Here is a 24,655-nt window from a genome sequence, read left to right as displayed (position 1 = left end):
GCTCCACCTGTACATGGATCCCAGAGGCGCTGCTGGTGGGTCCACAACTCCCAGGACCCTCACCACTTCCACCCCAGGACCTGGTGGAGGCGAGGCCGAGAGAATGGCTGAGTGCTGTGCAGAAATCAAGAGACCAGTCACCAGGTTTGGAAATGACGCGCTCTCCATGCTAACAGCACGCGGTCACCAGGCTTTGGAAATGACGTGCTCTCCACGCTAACAGCACGCGGTCACCAGGTTTGGAAATGACGTGCTCTCCACGCTAACAGCACGCGGTCTGGGAAGATCTGATTTACCCACCACTTCTGTGAATAGGAACCATAACCGTTAAATGCATTTCTTTCTGATTTTTGCCCCTGTCGTGAGTATAAAGTAATGAAAGTTACGTTAAAATAAGCCCTCTCCTAGACATGACGTATGTAATTAGACACTTTAGAACATGCTCTGGAACCCTAGAGTCGAGAAATTACTCTAAACCTAGTGACTCCCTGGTGAGTGCCGTGTAACGGAAGAGAAAGTGGGTACACGTACGGTTTCCTTCATCTGGATTTGATTGATCTTGATCCGAAACAACTTGTGCTTGAACTCTCCATTGAAGACGAATCTGTCTCCGTCTTCGACCTCCCTCCCTCTGGGACTTTTGATCAGCACGCGCGCCCTCCCGCAGGCCAGGGACTGCAACGTCCTCCGCAGCTCGCTGCCCTCTGAGTGGGAGAAAGCGCACAGGTCAGGACCCCGGGCAGCCGCGACCTCGGGTGCAGCCAGCAGGGGCCGCGCCTCCACGTCCCCTTCCCCGAAGCCGCCCGCGCTGCGGAGGCGTGCCTACCTATCCCGGTGGCCATCTTTATGTCCTCAAAGCTGAATCCGTCGCCTTCGTTGAACATGAGGAGCACCAGCGTCTGGAGCAGCGACACCTGCAGCTCCTTCTTCCCCTTGAAGAGAAGGACAGCTCACGTGGGACGCCGCGTTCGCGCACCCCGCAGACCTCTTTAAGAGGCTGCTCTTTGCTCTCAAACTTTGTGTGCGCGGGGAATCTAAGAATTACTAATTGAACACCAAATAAGAAGAAATTAAGTTATGAGTTATACAAGAATAAAATGACTCAGGAGTGCACTTAAGTCTTCTCTTGAAATAACTCTGGACAGAGCACGAGAAGGCACGGTGACGAGGCCGGGCTGGAGGGGAAGCTGGCAGGAGACGCAGCTGATGCTGCATGAAGAGAACAAGGACCCTGCGAACAGGCGCACACGTCACACCTCGCTCGACTGCAGGTCTGCGTGTCTGTCGGCTCCCTTTCCAAGCACCTGCTCCTTCCGTGCCGTGTCCCATGTCGGTGACTCAGTATTTCAAACCCGCCACCAGAAAAGGATTAGGACTTGCTGAAGGCTCACACGACAGTTAGCATTTTCTTGGCAATAAAGTATTAAGTTAAGGTATATAGTGGCTTCTCAGACGTAGCGCTGTCACATGCACAAAGCCATGTGACCCGCCTTATCGCGATACTCCCTCCACTGCAGCAGCTGACATGGGCCCCACCTCCTGTCACCCAGCCCCTGCCACGGACACTCGCCACGTGGTCACTGTGGGGAGGGGCACCCCGTGCAAGTGCTTCCTCTGGGCCCAGTCGGGGGTGTGGACAGTAAGGGGACCGTGGGATTTAACTCTCACGACACCTTAAAGAACTGTATGTGAGGTCTTCCCTGGTGGCGCAGTGGTTAAGAATCCGCCTGCCAATGCAGGGGACACGGGTTCGAGCCCTGGTCTGGGAAGATCCCACATGCCGCGGAGCAACTAAGCCCGGGCGCCACAACTACTGAGCCTGCGCTCTAGAGCCCGCAAGCCACAACTACTGAGCCAACGAGCCACAACTACTGAAGCCTGCACGCCTAGAGCCCGTGCTCCGTAACAAGAGAAGCCACCGCGATGAGAAACCCATGCACCGCAATGAAGAGTAGCCCCCGCTCGCCACAACTAGAGAAAGCCCTCACACAGCAACGAAGACCCAACGCAGCCAAAAAAGAAACAAATAAATCAATTTATTAAAAAAAAGAAAAAGCAAGAACTATATGTAGCGTGTGTGGTTTTGTGTATATGACCCTGTACAATAACACACAATGAAATGTGTACAGATAATTTATGTGTAATTGTATATTTAATTTATATGAAAATGCATAGTTAACGTAGTACAACTGCAAAACAGTAATTCTGTAATTTTTTGGCTCAGTATACATAATTGAATTTTGTTTACAAAATTGAAGTTAAGTTCGAATATGGACTGTTTTGTGACATGTTTCTTTCACTTATCAATACACTGTATGCATTTTCCCTTCCTAAATTGTCACTTTTAATAACAGCACTGAAACAAATATTCTTACTCATTAATCTGTGAAAATGTTTTATGAAGACGAATTCCCAGAGTTGGAACTACTTGCAACCAAGCCCGTGACTGCAGGTTCTGAGACGCAGCACCACTGCCCTCTGCAGGGCTCACGGGCTCCTTCCCGCAGGGGGCGAGGCTGCTGCTCTTTTAGTTGTAGCCTGTCAGTTTCCTAGTCAGAGTTTCAGTCTCACTTTTATGAACTGCCTCTTCACAGCCTTAGCTCTTTTTTTTTTTTTTTTTTTTTTTTGCGGTACGCGGGCCTCTCGCTGCTGTGGCCTCTCCTGTTGCGGAGCACAGGCTCCAGCCACGCAGGCTCAGCAGCAGCAATGGCTCACGGGCCCAGCCGCTCCGTGGCATGTGGGATCTTCCCAGACCGGGGCACGAATCCGCGTCCCCTGCATCGGCAGGCGGACTCTCAACCACTGCGCCACCAGGGAAGCCCAGCTCTATTTTTAATTAGGTAAATGCTTCTCTATTCTAATTAATTTTTATTGATTAGAATAGTAATCCTTCGACTGTTTCATTTTATTGACCTTTGAAAAGCCAGTGTTGAGTTATATTGAGTAAACGCTTCCTTTCTTTGCTACCAAAGTTCAATCACAATCAAAAAACATTCTATTAACATACTTCAGAAAAGTAGAAAGTGGAGGAGACACAGGACTTACCTCTTTAAACTCTGCTTTCAACACAGCGTGACCCAGTGTAGTTTGCCACTGAAGCTTTCGACCGCTGTGCTTTCCAAGATAAAACGTCTTGAATACTTCCTGAAGTTTAATCATCTGTCAAGCCAAGGAAACAACAAATTTAATTATGCTAAACACCTTTAACCTGAAGAACCACATACTGTTCAGTGTTCACGGCTGAATGAAAAGTCAGTTCTGTGTTTTGACAGCTGCCGCCACCTGCTGGGGCCCTGAGGTTGTCGCGATTTCAGTGGTACTTTCTGGGAGGGCTCCTGACGCCGTCCAGGATGTGAGGCTGGGACCTCCCTCCCGAGCCCCCGGGGGCTTCCTCGGCCCCTCCCACAGCCTCTGTGCCCTGGAGCACCCGCGGCTCTCATCAGGCTTCACCTGGTGAGCCGACCCCTCTCGACAGCCTCCCTCCGCAGCCTCCCCCTGCCCCCGGGCGCCCGACACCCTCATCACGAGGATTCCCGTCTCCAACTGGCGACCACGCCTTCTGGGTCTTTTTGGGTTTGTCTTCTCGCCCTAGAGCCCCAGGGCCCGCACTCCACTCGGCCCTGGCAGTGTCAAGAGCCGAGGCCCAGGTCCTAGGAGGGGGTTCAGTCCTCCCCTGGGCCCGGCCCCCCCGACTCCACAGCGTGCACCTCCTCTTCCCACCCCTCTGCCAGGTCCGGAGCTGCTCGCCGGCACTGTCACCAGCCCACTGGACGGGGTGCTAAGGGAGCGGGACCTGGACCTGAGCTACTGCAAAGAAGGGCCGAGGGATGAGGGCCTGGGCCCGCAGCCTCGCAGCTGCCTGGCAACTCCTCTTCACGCTTCCAAACTCAGCTCCTAGTCACCCCACGGACCCATGAGCCAGCTTCAATACATCAAGTCCCAGGCATGATGTCACTGCATGTCTAAGTATTTCAGAACACAGCTAACAGACAAGGACTCTTCTAGAAAACGGGTCTACTGTACCATCTCACACCTAAAAAAAAGTCAACAGTGTGATAATCCTTCCAATGCAGACGTCTCTTAAAATTATTTCCTGGAGATTAATTCCCAGGAGTGGAAATAATAATAATGATTATAATAAGGTAGCAGCAGCTAACACTGGGTGCTTAGTAGCCAGTTAACTGTTCTGGGCTCAACAAAGATCAAAGACCTAAATATAATTAAAACTACAAAGCTCTTAGAAGAAAACATAGGCACAAATTTTCGTGACCTTGGATTTGGCAATAGTTTTTTAGATACGACCAAAAGTACAAGTAACAACAGAAAAAAACAGATTAAGTGGACTTCATCAAAATTAAAAACTTTTATGCAGAGGACACTATCAAGAAAATAAAAAAACTCACAGAAGATATCTGCAAGTCACGTGTCTGATAAGGATCTAATGTCTGGAACACAGAAAGAACTCTCACCACTTAACAGACAGAAAACACAATTAAAAAATGGGCAGACAACTGAATAAATAAATGTAACAGGATTAATAGACGAGTAATAAACCTTTTGAATTAAAAAACAAAAATGGGCAGAGGACTTGAATAGACAATTCTCCAAAGAAGGTCTACAAATAGCCAATAAGCACATGGCAAGATGCTCCACGTCATCAGTCACCAGGCAAAAGCAAGTCTAACCAAAATGAGACACCGATTCCTACCAAGATGGCTATGTCATAAAAAATGAAAAATAACAAACGCTGGTGAGGAGGTGTGGAAATTGGAACCCCTGTGAGTTGCTGATGGGAACATAAAATGGCGTAGGTGCTATGAAAAATGGTGGTAGTTCGTCAAAAAAGTTGAACAGTTATCACATGAACCAGCAATTCTACTCCTAGGGATAGACCCCAAAAAGCCAACAACGGGTAATCAAACACGGCACACACATGTTCACAGGAGCATCGTTCACGACAGTCAGAAGGTGGAAATAGCCCACATGCCCATCGATGGATGGATACACGAAGGTGGTCCATGTACCCGGTGGAGCGTGATTCAGCCTTAAATTGGCATGAAGATGCCACACGCGACGGCGTGGATGAACCCTGAGGACATGATGCTTAGTGCGAGAAGCCCAACCAAAAAGGCCACACAACGTACGATCTCATTTATAGCAAACGTCTAGAACAAGTAGATCCAGAACAAGTAGATCAGTGGTTGCCTAAGTCTGGGGAGGGGAGGGAGGGGAGAGAGGGGAGAGAGGGGAGAGAGGGGAGAGAGGGGAGAGAGGGGAGAGAGGGGAGAGAGGGGAGAGAGGGGAGAGAGGGGAGAGAGGGGAGAGAGGGGAGAGAGGGGAGAGAGGGGAGAGAGGGGAGAGAGGGGAGAGAGAGGAGAGAGAGGAGAGAGAGGAGAGAGAGGAGAGAGAGGAGGAGGGAGGGGGCGAGAGAGAGAGACAGAGACAGAGAGAGAGACAGAGAGAGAGAGAGAGTGAGTGTGAGTGTGTGTGTGTGTGTGTGTGTGTGTGTGTGTGTGTGTGTGTGTGTGTGTGTGTGTGTGTGTAGTGGGGATGGGGGATGGGAGGGACTGCATACTGGGTCAGGGCTTCTGTTTGGGATAACGGAAAAGTTCTGAACTTTCCATAACTTAATGCCACTGAGCTGTACACAAAACTGTCGGTGTATTTTACCAAGTACGAGTATTTGGTAAGCCCCAAACACCTTTTGCTAGAAGACCAAGGTTCTCAAGAGTGCAGGGGTCCATGCTGAAGCACAGGAGCTAGGAGAGCCCCCGCAAGCCAGAGGTGGGGTAATCTCAGCATCAAATAGGTAAGAATCCAGGAGTGCACACTGACAGAGACGGAGGAAAAATAAGTAAATTCGTGGGGCAGAGGGGAAGGCTCGTCCTAGGAAGAGGATGCCAACTTCTAAACAGAGAGAAACGGGAGATGGGACGGGATCACTACTTGTAGGTGAGCATGGACCCGGGCAAGTGAGTCTGATGGGGATTAAGAGGTTCACATCGTCCTCGAATTCTCCCCACAAATTATTTGATAACTACAAACCGGCTGACACCTTAACCAGGTGAGCACAGGTATCATCATCACCAGGGGCAAAGGAACAGCGTGCGGCCCTGGCCCAGGGACCGAGAAGACTGCGGCGGGACCTGCACGGCTGGCGTCTAACCCGCCAGCAAGCCAGGAGCCTGTGAGAGCCACCTGCAGTTCCAAAAGGCCTGCGTCGTGAGGGAGAAGGAAGTGGGTGCTGCTGCCCCCACTGAAGGGGACTGCAGACACGGTTGCGGGCGACGTGGGGGCCTGGCAACCAGAGAAAACGCCACGCGGGACGCGGCTGGGACACTGACAAAGTCGGAATATGGCGACATGCAGGATGGGGGCGGAACATCCACGTCAACTCTCTGCACTTGGCAGTGTCCTCTGGTTCTATTCCCAGGAAATCCCCTCTAACGTACTGTGATTAAAGGACATGATGCAACCTACTCTCAAGTGGATCAGGAAACAACGCACATTATGGGGAGTGTGATGGGCACGCCTGGCGGCGCTAGGGAGTGGTGGCGGGTACTGGGAACCCTGAACCGTTCTTGCAAATTCCTCTAAGCCTGAATTGTTTGGCGTTTTTTTAATTTTTGAAGTTTATTTATTTTTATACAGCAGGTTCTTATTATCCATTTTATACACATCGGTGTATACATGTCAATCCCAATCTCCCAGTTCATCACACCACCACCCCAACCCCCTGCCGCTTTCCCCCTTTGGTGTCCATACGTTTGTTCTCTACATCTGTGTCTACTTCTGCCCTGCAAACTGGTTCATCTGTACCATTCTTCTAGGTTCCACATATATGCGTTAACATACGATATTTGTTTTTCTCTTTCTGACTTACTTCACTCTGCATGACAGTCTCTAGAGCCATCCACGTCTCTACAAATGACCCAATTTTGTTCCTTTTTATGTCTGAGTAATATTCCATTGTATACATGTACCGCATCTTCTTTATCCATTCATCTGTCGATGGGCATTTAGGTTGCTTCCATGCCATGGCTACTGTAAATAGTGCTGCAATGAACATTGGGGTGCATGTGCCTTTTTGAATTATGGTTTTCTCTGGGTATATGCCCAGTAGTGGGATTGCTGGGTCATATGGTAGTTCTATTTTTAGTTTTTTAAGGAACCTCCATACTGTTCTCCATAGTGACTGTATCAATTTACATTCCCACCAACAGTGCAAGAGGGTTCCCTTTTCTCCACACCCTCTCCAGCATTTGTTGTTTGTAGATTTTCTGATGATGCCCATTCTAACTGGTGTGAGGCGATATCTCATTGTAGTTTTGATTTGCATTTCTCTAATAATTAGTGATGTTGAGCAGCTTTTCATGTGCCTCTTGGCCGTCTGTATGTCATCTTGGGAGAAATGTCTATTTAGGTCTTCTGCCCATTTTTTGGATTGGGTTGTTCGTTTTTTTAATATTGAGCTGCATGAGCTGTTTATATATTGTGGAGATTAATCCTTTGTCCATTGATTCACTTGCAAATATTTTCTCCCATTCTGAGGGTTGTCTTTTCGTCTTGTTTGTAGTTTCCTTTGCTTTGCAAAAGCTTTAAAGTATCATTAGGTCCAATTTGTTTATTCTTGTTTTTATTTCCATTACTCTAGGAGGTGGATCAAAAAAGATCTTGCTGTGATTTATGTCAAAGAGTGTTCTTCCTATGTTTTCTTCTAAGAGTTCTCTAGTGCCCGGTCTTACATTTAGGTCTTTAATCCATTTTGAGTTTACTTTTGTGTATGGTGTTAGGGAGTGTTCTAGTTTCATTCTTTCACATGTAGCTGTCCAGTTTTCCCAGCACCGCTTATTGAAGAGACTGTCTTTTCTCCATTGTATATCCTTGCCTCCTTTTGTCATAGATTAGTTGACCATAGGTGCGTGGGTTTATCTCTGGGCTTTCTAACCTGTTCCATTGATCTATATTTCTGTTATTGTGCCAGCACCATATTGTCTTGATTACTGTAACTTTGTAGTAGAGTCTGAAGTCAGGGAGTCTGATTCCTCCAGCTCCGTTTTTTTCCCCTCAAGATTGCTTTGGCTATTCGGGGTCTTTTGGGTCTCCACACAAATTTTAAGATTTTTTGTTCTAGTTCTGTAAAAAAATGCCACCGGTAATTTGTTAGGGATTGCACTGCATCTGTAGATTGCTTTGGGCAGTACAGTCATTTTCACAATACTGATTCTTTCAATCCAAGAACATGGCATATCTCTCCATCTGTTTGTGTCATCTTTGATTTCTTTCATCAGTGTCAGTTTTCTGAGTACAGGTCTTTTATCTCCTTAGGTAGGTTTATTCCTAGGTATTTTATTCTTTTTGTTGCATTGGTGAATGGGACTGTTTCCTTAATTTCTCTTCCTGATTTTTCGTTGTTAGTGTATAGGAATGCAAGAGATTTCTGTGCATTAATTTTGTATCCTGCAACTTTACCAAATTCATTGATTAGCTCTAGGAGTTTTCTGGTGGCATTTCTAGGATTCTCTATGTATAGTATCATGCAATCTGCAAATAGTGACAGTTTTACTTCTTCTTTTCCAACTTGTATGCCTTTTCTTTTTCATCTCTGACTGCCATGGCGAGGACTTCCAAAACTATGTTGAATAGTGGCAACAGTGGACATCCTTGTCTTGTTCCTGATCTTAGAGGAAATGCTTTCAGTTTTTCACCACTGAGAATGATGCTGGCTGTGGGTTTGTTGTATATGGCCTTTATTATGTTGAGGTAGGTTCCCTCTATGCCCACTTTCTGGAGAGTGTTTATCATAAATGGGTGTTGAATTTTGTCAAAAGCTTTTTCTGCATCTGTTGAGATGATCATATGGTATTTATTCTTCAATTTGTTAATATGGTGTATCACTTGATTGATTTGCGTATATTGAAGAATCCTTGCATCCCTGGGATAAATCCCACTTGATCATGGTGTACGATCCTTTTAATGTGTTGTTGGATTCTGTTTGCTAGTATTTTGTTGAGGATTTCTGCATGTATAATTCATCAGTGATACTGATCTGTAATTTTCTCTTTTTGTAGTACGTTTGCCTGGTGTTGGTATCAGGGTGATGGTGGCCTCATAGAATGAGTTTGGGAGTGTTCCTTCCTCTGCAATTTTTTGGAAGAGTTTGAGAAGGATGGGTGTTAGCTCTTCTTTAAATGTTTAACAGAATTCACCTGTGAAGCCACCTGGTCCTGGACTTTTGTTTGTTGGGAGATTTTTAATCACAGTTTCAATTTCATTACTTGTGACTGATCTGTTCACATTTTCTATTTCTTCCTGGTTCATTCTTAGAAGGTTATACCTTTCTAAGAATTTGTCCATTTCTTCCAGGTTGTCCATTTTATTGGCACAGAGCTGCCTGTAGTAGTCTCTTACGATGCTTTATATTTCTGCGGTGTCCATTGTAACTTCTCCTTTTTAATTTCTAATTTTATTGATTTGCGTCCTCTCCCTCTTTTTCCTTTTTTTTAAAATTTTATTTACTTATTTATGGCTGCACTGGGTCTTCGTTGCTGCACACGGGTTTTCTCTAGTTGCGGCGAGCGGGGGCTACCCTTTGTTGTGGTGCACATGCTTCTCATCGCGGTGGCTTCTCTCATTGCGGAGCACAGGCTCTAGGCACATAGGCTTCAATAGTTGTGGCACGTGGGTTCTAGAGTGCAGGCTCAGTAGTTGTGGCGCATGGGCTTAGTTGCTCCACGGCATGTGGGATCTTCCTGGACCAGGACTCGCACCTGTGACCCCTGCATTGGCAGGCAGATTCTTAACCACTGCACCACCAGGGAAGTCCTGCTCCCTCTTTCTCTTGGTGAGTCTGGCTAAAGGTTTAGCAATTTTGTTTATCTTCTCAGAGAACCAGCTTTTAGTTCTACTGATCTTTGCTATTGTTTTCTTTGTTTCTATTTCATTTCTTTCTGCTCTGATCTTTATGATTTCTTTCCTTCTGCTAACTTCAGGGTTTTTTAGTTCCTCTTTCTCTAGTTCCTTTAGGTGTAAGGTTAGGTTGTTTGTTTGAGTTTTTCTTGTTTCTTGAGGTAGGCTTGTATTGCTATAAACTTCCCTCTTAGAACTGCTTTTGCTGCATCCCATAGGTTTTGGATCGGCGTGTTTTCATTGTTATTTGTCTCTAGGTAATTTCTGATTTCCTCTTTGATTTCTTCAGTGATCTCCTGGTTATTTAGTAACGTATTGTTTAGCCTCCATGTGTTTGTGATTTTTACGTTTTTTTCCCTGTAACTGATTTCTAATCTCAGAGCGTTGTGGTCAGAAAAGATGCTTGACATGATTTTGATTTTCTTAAATTTACCAAAGATTGATTTATGATCCAAGATGTGATCTATCCTGGAGAACGATCCATGTGCACTTGAAAAGAAAGTGTAATCTGCCATTTTTGGATGAAATGTCCTATAAATATCAATTAAATCTATCTGGTCTATTGTGTCATTTAAAGCTTGTGTTTCCTTATTAATTTTCTGTCTGGATGGTGTAGGTGAGGTGTTAAAGTCCCCCACTATTCTTGTGTTACTGTTGATTTCCTCTTTTACAGCTGTTAACAGTTGCCTTACGTATTGAGGTGCTCCTATGTTGGGTGCATATATAATTGTTATATCTTCTTGGATTGATCACTTGATCATTATGTAGTGTCCTTCCCTGTCTCTTGTAACATTCTTTAAAGTCTATTTCATCTGATACGAGTATTGCTACTCCAGCTTTCTTTTGATTTCCATTTTCATAGAATATCTTTCTCCATCCCCTCACTTTCAGTCTGTATGTGTCCCTAGGTCTGAAGTGGGTCTCTTGCAGACAGCATATATATGGGTCTTGTTTTCGTATGCATTCAGCGAGCCTGTGTCTTTTGGTTGGAGCATTTAATCCATTCACGTTTAAGGTAATTATTGATACATATGTTCTTATGACCATTTTCTTAATTCCTATGGGTTTGTTTTTGTAGGTCTTTTTCTTCTCTTGTGTTTCCCACTTACAGAAGTTCCTTTAGCATTTGTTGTAGAGCTAGTTTGGTGGTGCTGAATTCTCTTAGCTTTTGCTTGTCTGGGAAACTTTTGATTTCTCCATCGAATCTGAATGAGATCCTTGCTGGGTAGAGTAATCTTGGTTGTAGGTTCTTCCCTTTCATCGCTTTAAATATGTCATGCCACTCCCTTCTGGCTTGTAGAGTTTCTGCTGAGAAATCAGCTGTTAACCTTATGGGAGTTCCCTTGTATGTTATTTGTCGTTTTTCCCTTGCTGCTTTCAATAATTTTTCTTTGCCTTTAATTTTTGCCAATTTGATTACTATGTGTCTTGTCATGTTTCTCCTTGGGTTTATCTTGTATGGGACTCTCTGTGCTTCCTGGACTTGGGTGGCTATTTCCTTTCCCATGTTAGGGAAGTTTTTGACTATAATCTCCTCAAATATTTTCTCAGGTCCTTTCTCTCTTCTCCTTCTGGGACCCCTATAATGTGAATGTTGTTGCATTTAATATTGTCCCAGAGGGCTCTTAGGTTGTCTTCATTTCTTTTCATCCTTTTTTCTTTATTCTGTTCCACAGCAGTGAATTCCACCATTCTGTCTTCCAGGTCACTTATCTGCTCTTCTGCCTCAGTTATTCTGCTATTGATTCCTTCTAGTGTATTTTTCATTTCAGTTATTGTATTGTTCATCTCTGTTTGTTTGTTCTTTAATTCTTCTAGGTCTTTGTTAAACATTTCTTGCATCTTCTCAATCTTTGCCTCCATTCTTTTTCCAAGGTCCTGGATCATCTTCACTATCATTATTCTGAATTCTTTTTCTGGAAGGCTGCCTACCTCCACTTCCTTTAGTTGTTTCTCTGGGGTTTTATCTTGTTCCTTCATCTGGTACAAAGTCCTCTGCCTTTTCATTTTGTCTACCTTTCTGTGCATGTGGTCTTCCTTCCGCAGGCTGCAGAACTGTAGTTCTTCTTGCTTCTGCTGTCTGCCCTCTGGTGGATGAGGCTCTCTCAGCCTGAACTATTTTGATACAACTGAACAGACCTGCAGCACCATGAGTGGGGTACGCCCGGGGGGAGGAGGTAAGGGGTGTCTTCTGGCGAAGGTGACTGGGGAGACAAGTGTCTCCCAGACGGTGGTGGGGCGTGGTGGTTTTCTGCAGAAGAGGTTCCACTGGGAGGGTCACACCTGGGCCCGGGAGCACGAGAGAACCGGGTGCATGTGGCATGCCTCAGAGTCCATCGGGTGGAGAGATTCAGGGAGGGAGGGCCGAGCCCATGGCTGTGGAGGTCCCTTGGGGCAAGCAGACACATAGGCTGGAGGCTGAGTGGGGCATGTACGCAAGGGGAAGGAAGTGGAGGGGGCTTCCAGAGAACATCAGCATTCAGGATGGAGGGAAGGGAAAAAAGAGAAGAAAACCACAAAGGCAACTGACTAGTGGGGTCAGAAACAGAAGAACAGCCAAGGAAAGATACTGTCTTGAAAACAGGAAGAAGGGCTCCAAGAGGCAGTGCTCTGCCCCAGCTCCCAGGGTCCAGGGCTCCATGCCCAGCGCTCTTCCTGGAGGCCTGGCACCAGCCAGCTGGCGCCCTGACCAGCGGTCCAGGTGCTGCTTCCTTCTCTGCATGTTCCGTGCCCGAGCTCAGGGTTCTCCCCAGTACCCGCACGTCCCCAGAGAACCAGAGTGATGGCTGGCACACGCACCATCCCCTGCCCCTCGCGGGACCCTGGCACTGTCTACAACGGGCAGGAGGGACAGCCAGACAAGGAGGCCCATGGCTCCGCATGCAGGAACTTTTTTAAAAAGCGCCTGTGCCAGCACCTTCTTCACGGGCGGCCTGTGGACACGGAGACAAAAAGCGTCTACTGCGAACACTGTTTAGACAGAGACGACCGGGGTTTTGACCAAGTGCGTGATTTAAACACTCCTTGAAAGAGAGCACATCTGTGCCGGCATGGGTGCTACAAGGGGGAGGTCCGTGGGGCTCTGGAGCACCAGTATATGAATAACAAAGGGCATTCGGGCTTTAAAACGCTTACCTCTGGAGTTAGATGTACTTCCATGGGGGTGTATGTCGGCCAGTATCCCATCGTAAGTATGTTCACTGTCAGGTCTATAGAGCCTGGGTCACTTTGATTCTGCATATACTAAAAATAAAGAAAATCAGGACAGAATGATTACTTTAGAATATCACCAAAAAGAATTAATTCATTAAAAAGTAAATGGTGTCACTTTCAAAGTACAGTTTACCTTGTGTTTTCATTTATTTTAGTCCCTGGAACATATTTCACCAAAACCACACACCCTGTTCTAAAGTCACTAGAAATGTTTTCTCTTCTTTAGTCAAATAAGGATCATTAAAATCATTTAAGTCAAATTTTTAGTGTGCAATTTTAGGGATTATTTTCCCTTTTTCTTTTTTTGGCTATACTGCACAGCTCGCGGGATCTTAGTTCCCCAACCAGGGACTGAATCTGGGCCCTTGGCGGTGAAAGAGTGGAGTCTTAACCACTGGACTGCCAGGGAACTCCCAGGGATTATTTTTCTTTTTCATTTTGAATTTAAGTTTTTTGAATATGTGAGATGTTAACGGTGTAATTTTTAAGGACGAGGATTCTACACAATTCACACACTTATGTACATAATTTACATAATCATTTCTCACCATTTAAAATAGGATACTTTTTAAAAAGCTGTTTTACTTGACAAGAACACAACTTGCCTGCTTGAAATGAACCATGATGTCCTTAGAGAGCTCCATGTCCTTGAACATGCCTTCCAGCTTGCTGGTGAAAGCAGCCCCACACTCTGGACACAAGCGGACTGCAGGTGAGCATCCTGGGAGAACACCCATGGGGCACCAAGCCCCACCCCCGCCCCCCGCGCTCACCGTGCTTCAGCTTCGACAGCATAGACTTTTCAGCATCAACGGAGGCACTTTTTCCAACGAGGAGTCTTTTTGCTAAATCTTTCTTATAAAATGCCTCAAAGACATCTTTACCTATTTATGAGCAAGTGAGGACAAACGTTAAGTCATTAGATAGCCACCATGCAAACGTTCACCTCGACAGCTGAGACAGCCAGAGGGGCGTCCACCCTGACGCCAGCCAGCTCTACCCACTGAATCCCCACAAACACCTCACTCAGTTCGTGGCAGCCGTCACCCTAGTCCCTGTGGTAACAGGGAAGCGGACACATTCCTGTTTTTCTCAACAGAAGATGGGGCCCGACTACAGACGCTCTGTGGACACTGCGTCCTCTGTGCCCGGCGGTGAGGAGATGCCGCGAGCCCCGCTCACCGTGAATGAACCGGAATAGGATCATGATCTTGTCCAGGATCCTCTCCAGCTCCTCGTCCGTTGCTTCCTTATTACCTGCTCTCAATTTTGAATCAACGTGCTTTGCTGTAAGAGGTTCAATTATTTGAAAAGTAAGTATTCTTTATATAATACATATTCTAAATAGATGAAGGAAGAGATTTGATTTCTCCACATAAAAACTGAACAGTAACACTCTGGAACCTTTCCAAAATGACATTATTATGAGATAAAAAGGCAAACACCTGATTTTCTAAGATCTGTACTTTCAGGGCACGGAGAACAAACACTTTGATCCCATGCTGGGGCTCATGACCCATGAGTGCTCCAGAAATTGCAGTACCCCATCTTCAAGATGTGCTGTGATACATCCGGGTGAGACTTTCTCAAGAGAAAGCACTCTTCTCAGGGCTGACAATGCAGGGACAGAGCAATTCTGCTTGGGCTTCTTGTTTCTGAGATACACGAACCCACCATGACCTGGCTTAAGGAAGGCAGAACCCAAGCTCCCAAGAGTCTGAACCCATCTTTAGAGAAATCGCAATCCATAAAGTGGTTCAAAGGCTAAATTAAATTGCCTTTAAACTTCTCCTCTTGTTGCTTTTTTCCCCTTATCATTCTTTATTACGAAATATTCTGAACACACACAGAAGTAGTCACTGGTACAGTGACCCCATGTTCCCACCACACGTTTTCAACAACCCTCAACAGAGCCCAAGTCTGCATCACGCCTCCCCTGCCCTTTGCCTCCTGTCAGTCTCAAAAAAAAAATTAAAAAAATTTACTCACTAATGAAATTCTGTGAATCCTAAAATATTTTGGTATTATCATGAAATAATTATATAAAGTGGTAATTTAAAAACTGTTTCATCTTAAAATATGCTATCTCCTGAGACGTCATTCAATTTTACCGTACTTTAATACTGACCGGAGGATACAAAGGTAGTGACTAAATAGCATCTCCTGTTAAGTATTATCTAGAGATTGATAGTTATCCTCATAACCTCGTGACGTTCATATGTAACAAACCTCAATCCAATTTCTGAGCAGAAATCACTGGCTTGTAGTCGACATAGAGAATCAGGGCTCATCCTTACAAAAACAACTCTGGAGCTGGGAGTAGTACAAACTAGGATAAATCTTTATGTCCCTTCCTCTCTTATGATGTCAAGCTCCATTTCCTTACAAAATCACAACTACATTCACCCTTATGCAAGTACCACGCACTTACATATGTATCCAATACACCTATAAGCACACACCTGTGTGCGTGGTTTTTTGGGAAGGTGTGTCCTGTTAAGGCATGTGCCCTGCCCTCCCCATACGGAGGCTGAACCTTTGGGAAACAATCTACTGGAATTCTGCTTTATCCCCTGTTAAGAAAAGGATGGAAGCATGTGTTTCTACCGATCAGCTCTGCAGGTTTGTTTGGCCTCTTGTTGATGAACGATTCGAAGGACTCCTTCATCAGGTTGATGAACTTCTCGTTCCTCTGGAAGCACACTTCTATCACGTGGTCTACTCGGTCCTTAAAATCCAGCAGGTCCTGCACCATATCTTTATCTTTTTCAGGATTGATAACAATTGTTGTCCCAAAAGTCTGCAAAAACATACCCCAAGTCATCAACAGGTTTCTGATACAACACAATTTTTCTCCTGCTATCAAACAATCATGATAGTTTTATATAAATTAATCACTCCTGGTGTTAAACACTAAATAGTTTCAAAAGTTCCACAAATTTAGCCCACCTTCTAAAAATTAAGTGGATATGCAACTAATGCTTTAGGGTTACAATTCTGCTTCTGGAAGAATTTATCAATTACTGGGGAAATGTCTGTTGCTTTCTGAAGAAAAAACTTTTACTTATAAATTCCTCAAATAGAAAGTAACCCCCTTAACCTGATACACCTATTTGGACTTCCTGACTATAGTTTTCTTTCCCCTTCACTTCTAACCGTGGGTGGTTTAGAGCCTGGTTTTTAGCCTGTATTTTTAATTTAAAGATGCTATTTAAACATTACGAAAAGTCTGTGCGTGACAACAACAGTTTGCTATCTGACGAAAAACTACCAGCTGAAGAGACACTGAACACAACCGTGGTTCAATGTAAGACACATCTTCACAGGAAACACACACAGTTGCACGTCAAAGGTGCCCGTGGAGGCTGATCGCTGGTGAAAAGGTACAAATGACATGGCATAAAGACCTTCTGGAGAGGGACAGGGCATGACCAGCAGGGGCAGGAGGGACTCACTCTTCACTCTGTACCCCTTCACACTGACAGGATTTTAAAATAATGTACATAAGACCACGACACATGAGGGTCAGCTTTATTTTGTGAGGAAACACTGTGCTGTCACGGCGTAACTGCTTATCATTAGTGGACCCTCGGAACCGTGTTCACACACTGACTTTTCCTGCCGAGAATGGACACTGCAAAGGTGAACTCCTGTGTTCAGCACCCGTTCCTGTTCTCTCAGGACTACTGGTCGGCAAAACCCTAAATCTCCACTGGCCTTTCTTAACATAAAGCTCCAGTGCTGACCCAGCGTGAGCCGCCTATGCCTTTCAGCTCAGTGCAACCGCACAAAATCCTGGGGGCATGTGTGCGTGTGTGCGTGTGTCCAAGCTGGCCACATGCAGACCAACATGTGACTTCAGGCCTGATTATTTCCTTTATCTTTTTCCTCAGCTGAATTTTCCCTGTGACAGTCACAGATTCACGTGCAGCAGAAACAGTGGCGATGTCCTCGCACACTAAGCCTCGTCTCCCCGACGGTGCCCTGTGGGAAGCTACTGAGCAGTGCCCCAGCCAGGACACTGGCCTTGACACAGCCCACCCGTTCCACCCCGACGGGTCGCGGTGTTCGCCTGTAGCTCCCTGTGTGTGCGTCGCCTGGGCAGGCATCACCTGTGTGTGTCATCTACACCCACGGCCAAGAGGACAAGCAGTCAGCACCTCAAGGATCTCCCCTGTTGCCTTCTGATAACCATACACACACGCACATGCACGCATACACACGCAGAAACCCGCAAGCACATGCTTACATAATAAATCCTGGATTTCTAGGAAACAAAGTAGCATACACACCCACCTGACATACCGAAATACGTGAGAGTTCCCACTGAGCAAAGGCATGAGATCACGTTTATACAGCAGATTCACAAAAACAACTTCTGAAAACCTCAATTGTAGAGCTCAGCTAGTATCGGGTGGGCCAACAGGTTCGTTCAGTTTCTTCTGCAAGATGGCTCTAGTAGCGCTTAGCTGTCTTTAACTTCATTCAAAACAATTTTGTTAGACTGTATGTGACAGCTGTCACGTCAGCGTGCATTTAAAAAAAGACATCACAATTGGTGAATCTCTGTGCAGCCCTTTTAATACTGAAGATGGAAGAAAAAACAACATTCTCGGCATATTGTGCTTTATTTCAAGAAAGGTAAAAACGCAACTGAAGCACAAAAAAGATTTGTGCAGTATATGGAGAAGGTGCTGTGACTGATAGAACGTGTCAAAAGTGGCTTGCGAAGTTCTGTGCTGGAGATTTCTCGCTGGACGATGCTCCGGTCGAGTAGACCAGTTCAAGCTGATAGCGATCAAATCGAGACATTCATTGAGAACAATCAATGTTACACCACGGGGCAGAGAGCCAAAATACTCAAACTCTCCAAAGCAAGCACTGAACGTCATGCGCACCAGCTCGGTTATGTTCATCGCTTTGATGTTTGGGTTCCACGTAAGTTAAGTGAAAAAAAACCTACTTGATGGTATTTCCGCGGATAATTCTCTACTTAAACGTTCCGTTTTTAAAACAAATTGTGACGGGCGATGCAAAGTGGATACTGTACAGTAATGAGTGGATACTGTACAGTAAAGAGATCGTGGGGCAAGTGAAATGGAGCACCACCAACCACACCAAAGGCCAGTCTTCATCCAAAAAAGGTGATGTTGTGTGTGGGGTGGGATTGGAAGGGAGTCCTCTATTATGAGCTCCTTCCGGAAAACCAACGATTAATTCCAACAGGTACTGCTCCCAATGAGACCAACTGAAAGCAGCACTCGATGAAAAGTGTCTGGAATTAGTCAACAGAAAACACATAATCTTCCATTAGGATAACGCAAGACCGTATGTTTCTATGATGACCAGGCAAAAACTGTTACAGCTTGGCTGGGAAGTTCTGATTCATCCACCGTATCGCCAGACATTGCACCTTCAGATTTCCATTTATTTCAGTCTTTACAAAATTCTCTTAATGAAAAAAAATGCAATTCCCTGGAAGACAGTGAAAGGCACCTGAACAGTTCTCTGCTGAAAAAGGTAAAAAGTTTTGGGACGACGGAATTATGAAGTTGCCTGAAAAATGGCAGAAGGTAGTGGAACAAAACAGTGAATAAGTTGTTCAATAAAGTTCTTGGTGAAAATGAAAAATGTGTCTTTTATTTCTACTTGAAAACCGAAGGAACTTTTTGGCCAACCCAATACTTACACTGACGACAAACGGCCAAATGGCAGCTTTTAAAACATGTTTACACCCGGACGGTATTCATCCCTCAAACTCCTGTGCACGGGGGACCTGGAGGGAGATGTGTGATGCTGGCCCCACGCCCGTCCCTCACAGAGCCCGACCGATGGCCACGCACCTTGATATACTCGCTCCAGTGCTGCAGCAGCGCCTGCTGGCCGCCCCGCACGCGGCTGAACAGCTGGTACATCTGAGTGAGGTCAGGCACTCTGTTCTCATCCAACAGGTGGTCCAGCCCTGAGATCACACGGCAATGTTAGCTCGGCACGGCGGGCGGGACGGCGGCACGAGCAAAAGCTAGGCTGGGCTGGGGCTCGCGGCACACAGGGCCCCCGCGGACACGGAAACCCAGGGGTCGGCTGGTTCCTAGGCGGGCAAGGCCCCGTGACGCAGCCCAGCAGGCGAGTCTGGTCCCCTGAGCACCACGCTGGGAGGTGTAGTCCCCACTCCTTCCCCGCACGGAGGCCCCTTATTTGGCCACTGCAGCAAAGGTCCGAAGAACGCTCACACCAACTCTCTGACCTGGGAGCTTTACGACCCCAAATCACTTCTGATTTAGTCCATCAGCCAGAAAGTATATCTGCCTAAGATAAGCTATCAAATCTAATCTTTTAGTTGACTTATTTTATTCACCTGTATAATAAATTGTGGAAGGAAAACATGTATTGTTTATCAGATACTTGGAGGTGCTTAACAGCATTTTTTTAGGTCTTTACTATTTCAGGTTTTAACAAAGATTTACAAAGATTTTCTAAAACCACCACAGCCAGAAGAGCTTCGTGAAGGACGCCCTAACCACCTTCTTTCTGGTAACTGTGGGGAGGCAGTGAGGTTAGAGCGGAGAAGCTGTGAGCCAGTCACGTGACTGCAGCCTCAGCTTCGGCTGTGAATCAGGCACCGTCCACACGTCAAAGACACACAAACACGTAGGCTGTGCCGACGGACCCTGAGCAAGGCTCTAAATGTCTGTATTTCTCTCAATTACGATTTGATCTACTGATGCAGATAACTTATTCTACAACTGATCTACTGAAACGCTGAATGATGACTTAAAAATTCAAAAATTATAGCTTTTAATTTTTAAAATGCCTTTAATAAAATTTAGACTATACTCTTACATATATATAATTTTCCCTTTTCTTGAAATAATTTTGCTTATCAAAATACACACTGAAACGATTCATCCAAATTTCTACTGTCTACTTGAAGTTCCCTTTTCTTCTACAAGTGACTCCTTTTTGGACCGCCCTGGTGGTCCAGTGGTTAAGACCCTGTGCTTCCACTGCAGGGGACGAGGGTTCGATCCCTGGTCAGGGAACTAAGATCCCTCATGCCATACGGCGTGGCACCCCCGCCCCCCCCCAAAAAAGTGACTCCTTTTTAATAAACACCTAGTATGAAATCGGAGGACACCTGTTTCAGGTGGACAGTAAATCGAGGCTCCATCCACGTGGAAACGTACCAGTGTGTGGGCTCCAGTGTGATGTGAGCAGGAGACACCAGATTCGCACCCTGGCCCTTGGCTTTCAGGCCGTGATCTAAGGCACTAGTGTCTCGCTCGGTTTTCCTGTAAACTGGGGCTGTTCTAGGACCAGAAGGCATTTACATGAAGTACAGCAGATGCTCACGAACACTAATTCTCTCCTTTTGGCTTCATTCTGGTTTCACTTGGAAGCCCCACGTTTAGTGTCTCATTAGAGATAATATTACCATCTGGCAAAGCAGACCCCAACCAGACGCATTTGGGGGCTACTGGGCCTTCCCCAAATTAGACTTTAAGGTTTCCAATAGCTTGAAACAGATCCCGTGGCTCCAAAATGACTTTCAAACACAACAGTAAATGCTATAAAAAGCAACACCAAGCACTAAAGTGTGCAAGGTTAGACTGTGCTCATTACAGTGAGGGTGGGAGTGAAAACGTCACATCACCTCTAACAGCACGGCGCTGAAACTGCACCGTCAGCCGCGTGCCGAGCTGGCCTGGTCCGCCTCTGTCCTGGGGCCATGGCGCCAGCAGCTCGTCTGCCGCAGAGCTGCACGCAGGGCAGGGATGCAGCCCGCGGGCGCCCCCGGCCCGTCGGACCGCGCGTGTCCACACCTGCGGGTCAGGGCCCAGGAGGGACGTCCCCGTACAGGATGGGGCCTGTGAGCACAGCCCAGGCCGTCTGCCAGCCAGAGAGCCTCTCGCAACCAACCTCTCAGCCTGGATAGGACTTCACGTGATTTTAGCTTAAACCGTGGTTCTTACGGGCGCCTTTCACTATTGCGTGTAATCAATTTTCCCCTCAAGGGCTAATGTCCATCATTTTTCCGATGATTTTAGTGCCTGTCTTCTTACAACAACAAGTGTCCTCGCGTGCTTACAATGCTCCGCTAACTCTCTTAGCAAATCAGGGACGAGCAATCAGTGCAGAGACACAGAGCTGGGAAAACCTACCTTTCTGCAGAATCGCTGTTAAATGTTCTCCTAACAGCTGCTTCTCCACACAGGCAATCAGTGGTTTCCTGGGAAGTAAACAGAGGCGTGTCAGGAAGGAAGTACAGGGGAGAGCCTGTCGGCTGTGGAGGACGGGGACCCCCGTCCACGCAGCTGAGCCCAAGTCAGCACACGCCCAGCCATCACCGACGCCGACACAGACTCAGGTCACCAGGGCCCCGGGAGAGGCGGACAGCAGCGGAAGGGAGGCACCCTCGCTCACCGCACCTGGGGACGACCCGGGCGGGCTGCCCGCGACCCTGCCCTGCCCGGGTCCCACAGACGGCCTCCTGCACCCACAGCTGCCCCTCTGCCCTCACTTCTTCCTGCCTGTCTTCCCCCAGGACCACTCTTCAAAATCTGACTTCTCAGAGTGGCCGCGAGAATGTCCTGCAGGACACATAGCTGCCACTCCTCCCCCATCGCCCCTGCTCGCTCAGCTCTTCTTTTAGGAGATCAGAGCCCCCACTTCGCTCCCAGGGGTATTGACCTCGGCCTTCATTTTGAGGAATTTTTCACCGCACCACCTCAGGTGAACCTCAGGGCGACCCCAGAGGGAGGCGCGGCAGGCACTCGGGCTCCGGGCATGGAGGGCCCAGAGGTGTGGCCTGCACCGACACCCGCAGCGCCCGTCCCGAGGGCAGCGGCGTGCACGGGCGAGGCGGGAAGGGGCGCCCGGAGTGCAGCCCGTAGGCTACCGCGGCTCCTTACCTGCGCCACCTCCCTCCTGTTTCTCCGAAAACCGTTTCTCACTCTGTGACCTTTGAATCGCCCGACACCACAGGAGCCACCTCGGGCAGCGCCCCTCGAAACCCTAACCCGAGGGGGGCCACCCTCTGCTCTGCTTAACTCTCAGACACTCCTAAGCAAGACTGGGGAAGGGGCAGTTATAACACAGCATCTACACACCGCAGCCCGGGGAGGAGGGGCCGAGGGGCCCGGCGCCACCGGGCGCTGCACACAGTCTCCTCCACCCCCCGCCCCCCCCCACCCCCATGGACCCCGCTTCGGCCCGACGGCACCGCACCTCCAGCGCCAGGTGTCTGACAGCAGCCTCACCTCTGCTTCACGACCCTCTATTTTCCACGTTCTCAAGCTGTCACATCCTGTCCCTTTCTTTCATCCTGCCTGGCCCCTCCCCCCACCCCCGGGAGTCACCACGTTCTGCACGTTTTAGCACTTTCCCTCTTAAAAACATCTCTCTTTTCCGTCTCTCACGTTTCTGCTCTAATCTTCCTCACTTGAATAAATATTATGTGCCTGACGCAGACATTCACAAAACCTGCCCTTGTACTTTTCCCTAGCTACACAATGGCCTCAGGTTTAGAGGAAAAAAAAAAAATTGGATGAAAAGAGAAGGGACAAGTTACTCCCCTGGTGGTCCAGTGGTTAAAAATCCGCCTTCCAACACAGGGGGCACGGGTTCGATCCCTGGTCGGGGAACTAAGATCCCACGTGCCGCAGGGCAACTAAGCCCGTGGGCCACAACTACTGAGCCCGGGCACCACAACTACAGAGCCCACGCGCTCTGGAGCCCGTGCACCGCAACTAGAGAGAAGCCCGCATGCTGCAACAAAAGATCCTGCATACCACAACTAAGACCCGACGTAACCAAAGATAAATATAATAAGTAAACATTAAAAGAAAAAATAATGTGACTGAGTACTATAAGGAAAAATTACAGCTATATCAGATGTCCAACAAACTTTACAACCGAAATTGCCTATACTCGATGATACCTCATTAACATAAACTTCTATAAATTTATTATACATTTATAACATAAATTATAAACTGTCTATAAGAAGATACCAAGTATCTCAGCCTGAATCACTCCCTTTGGACGCTAACTCACCACAGGCCACAAGTCAGTGTGACTTACAAGTGCTGAGTGATCACAGACAACAAGCAAACTGTCCCAGGAGCAGAATACGTTCAGGTTCAGAGAGCAGCGAGTGAGTCTACAAGGCGCTGCGGGTCACGGAGCTGAGCGCGGGAGTGGTACTCACTGTGTGCTGTGGTCTAGATACGTGATCACGCGGTCACCCTCCTCCCCCAGGCGCTTACTCACATGGTTCAGGTACTCCGGAACCTTCCAAACACAACATTTAAACACATCAGCAACAAAAACCTTCATGTTACCCAAGAAGCTGAAATACTGTTTTCCTTATTTAAGAAAAAAAAGCAGACTGTACATTCAGGCCCAAACATTAACGGAGTACCAGGAGCAGGGGTGCTGAGGAGGGGGAGGGAGATGCACGGCAGGAGGCTTCCCTCAGCCCCACCCTGGAGACTGAAGGTAACGTCTGGAATGGGGGCAGGCAGCACGGCACCCCCCAGCCCACGCTTGGCGGGGTCGGCAAACGCCAAGCAACAGGCTGTTCCTCTGAGGCCCCAAAGACAGTGGCTGCAGGAGATCTCAAAACACACTCTCTCTGAGTTTCCAGGGGTGAAGGGTCACCTGCCTGCACAGCAAAGGCCCCATGACAGGGGTCGCCGAGGCTCTGGCCAGGGGGCGGCAGCCAGGCCAGTCTCCGACTCCCCCTCCTGTGATGGTTCCGAGGGGCTTCCTGCTGAGCTGGGCTCTGATACCCGAGAAACCAGCTATCAAGTTTTTGGGTTCTTATTACTACTAAATACATGGTTTTTTCCAGTGGCTTTTTGGGTAATCTTTTCAATGCCTCACAGAGATGAAAATTTGTAACATGTCAGGTTTCTCTTTCATGTTTAAGAATTATCTTTTAAACTCTTGTTTCAGCTTGAGTTTCTTTATGTATTTTAGAAGCTATTTCACTAGCTTTTTTTTGCTGGGGGTGGGGGACAATAGAAGGGTTTCTAAATTAGGAGAAAAAAATTAAGCCCTCAATAAACTCACAAAGAAGCTCATCACTGGAATTTAAACTAGATTGTAACTTTCGGAAGATTTTCAGTGAGATGTTTGCCAGCGTGAAGAGACAAACATTTAGAAATCACACTTAGATGCACATCTATGAAAATGAAATAAGGCAATTCAGAAACATTTCGTTGTCTCACCTCTCTTTCTTGCATTAACCTTTGGCCTTCTGCAGCATATAAACAATTAGTTTCTTCCAAAAATTTCAGTTCAAATGAATCTTTATACACCTAAAAAATGAGCAGGGTTAACGACCAATTACAGCGAAGAAACCTAGCTCTCAGCTTGAAGTGCTGGTGCAGCCCCACGTTGAGGGCGCACGGCTGCCGTGACCTGTGCCCGTGACAAGCTGCCTGGGCTCGCCCAGCCCCCCTGCTCTGCCCAGGGTGGTCCCAGGCCCTGGCCGCCTCCGGGTGAGTGCCAGTCGAGTCATTCCCCT

At 47.1% G+C, this 24,655-nt stretch overlaps 1 protein-coding gene across 1 annotated transcript in view; it reads right to left on the bottom strand.

The window, feature by feature from the left end:
* The window catches only part of CUL4A (cullin 4A), a 45,441-nt gene that overhangs the window by 4,774 nt on the left and 16,012 nt on the right, over positions 1-24,655 (bottom strand). Inside the window, exons 7-18 of the mRNA XM_079903315.1 lie at positions 24,357-24,446; positions 23,333-23,415; positions 21,285-21,352; positions 18,966-19,084; positions 15,730-15,922; positions 14,305-14,409; positions 13,896-14,006; positions 13,728-13,813; positions 13,045-13,152; positions 3,046-3,159; positions 827-932; positions 532-704 (exon numbers count right to left, since the gene is read on the bottom strand). Coding sequence (XP_079759441.1) covers positions 532-704; positions 827-932; positions 3,046-3,159; positions 13,045-13,152; positions 13,728-13,813; positions 13,896-14,006; positions 14,305-14,409; positions 15,730-15,922; positions 18,966-19,084; positions 21,285-21,352; positions 23,333-23,415; positions 24,357-24,446 — 1,356 coding nt within the window. The remainder of the gene's footprint in view (positions 1-531; positions 705-826; positions 933-3,045; positions 3,160-13,044; positions 13,153-13,727; positions 13,814-13,895; positions 14,007-14,304; positions 14,410-15,729; positions 15,923-18,965; positions 19,085-21,284; positions 21,353-23,332; positions 23,416-24,356; positions 24,447-24,655) is intronic.

This window comes from Stenella coeruleoalba (assembly GCF_951394435.1).
Source record: "Stenella coeruleoalba genome assembly, chromosome: 18".
Lineage (NCBI taxonomy): Eukaryota > Metazoa > Chordata > Mammalia > Artiodactyla > Delphinidae > Stenella > Stenella coeruleoalba.
The sequence above is the reverse complement of the archived record's forward strand: the minus strand, read 5'-3'. Positions and strand labels throughout refer to the sequence as shown.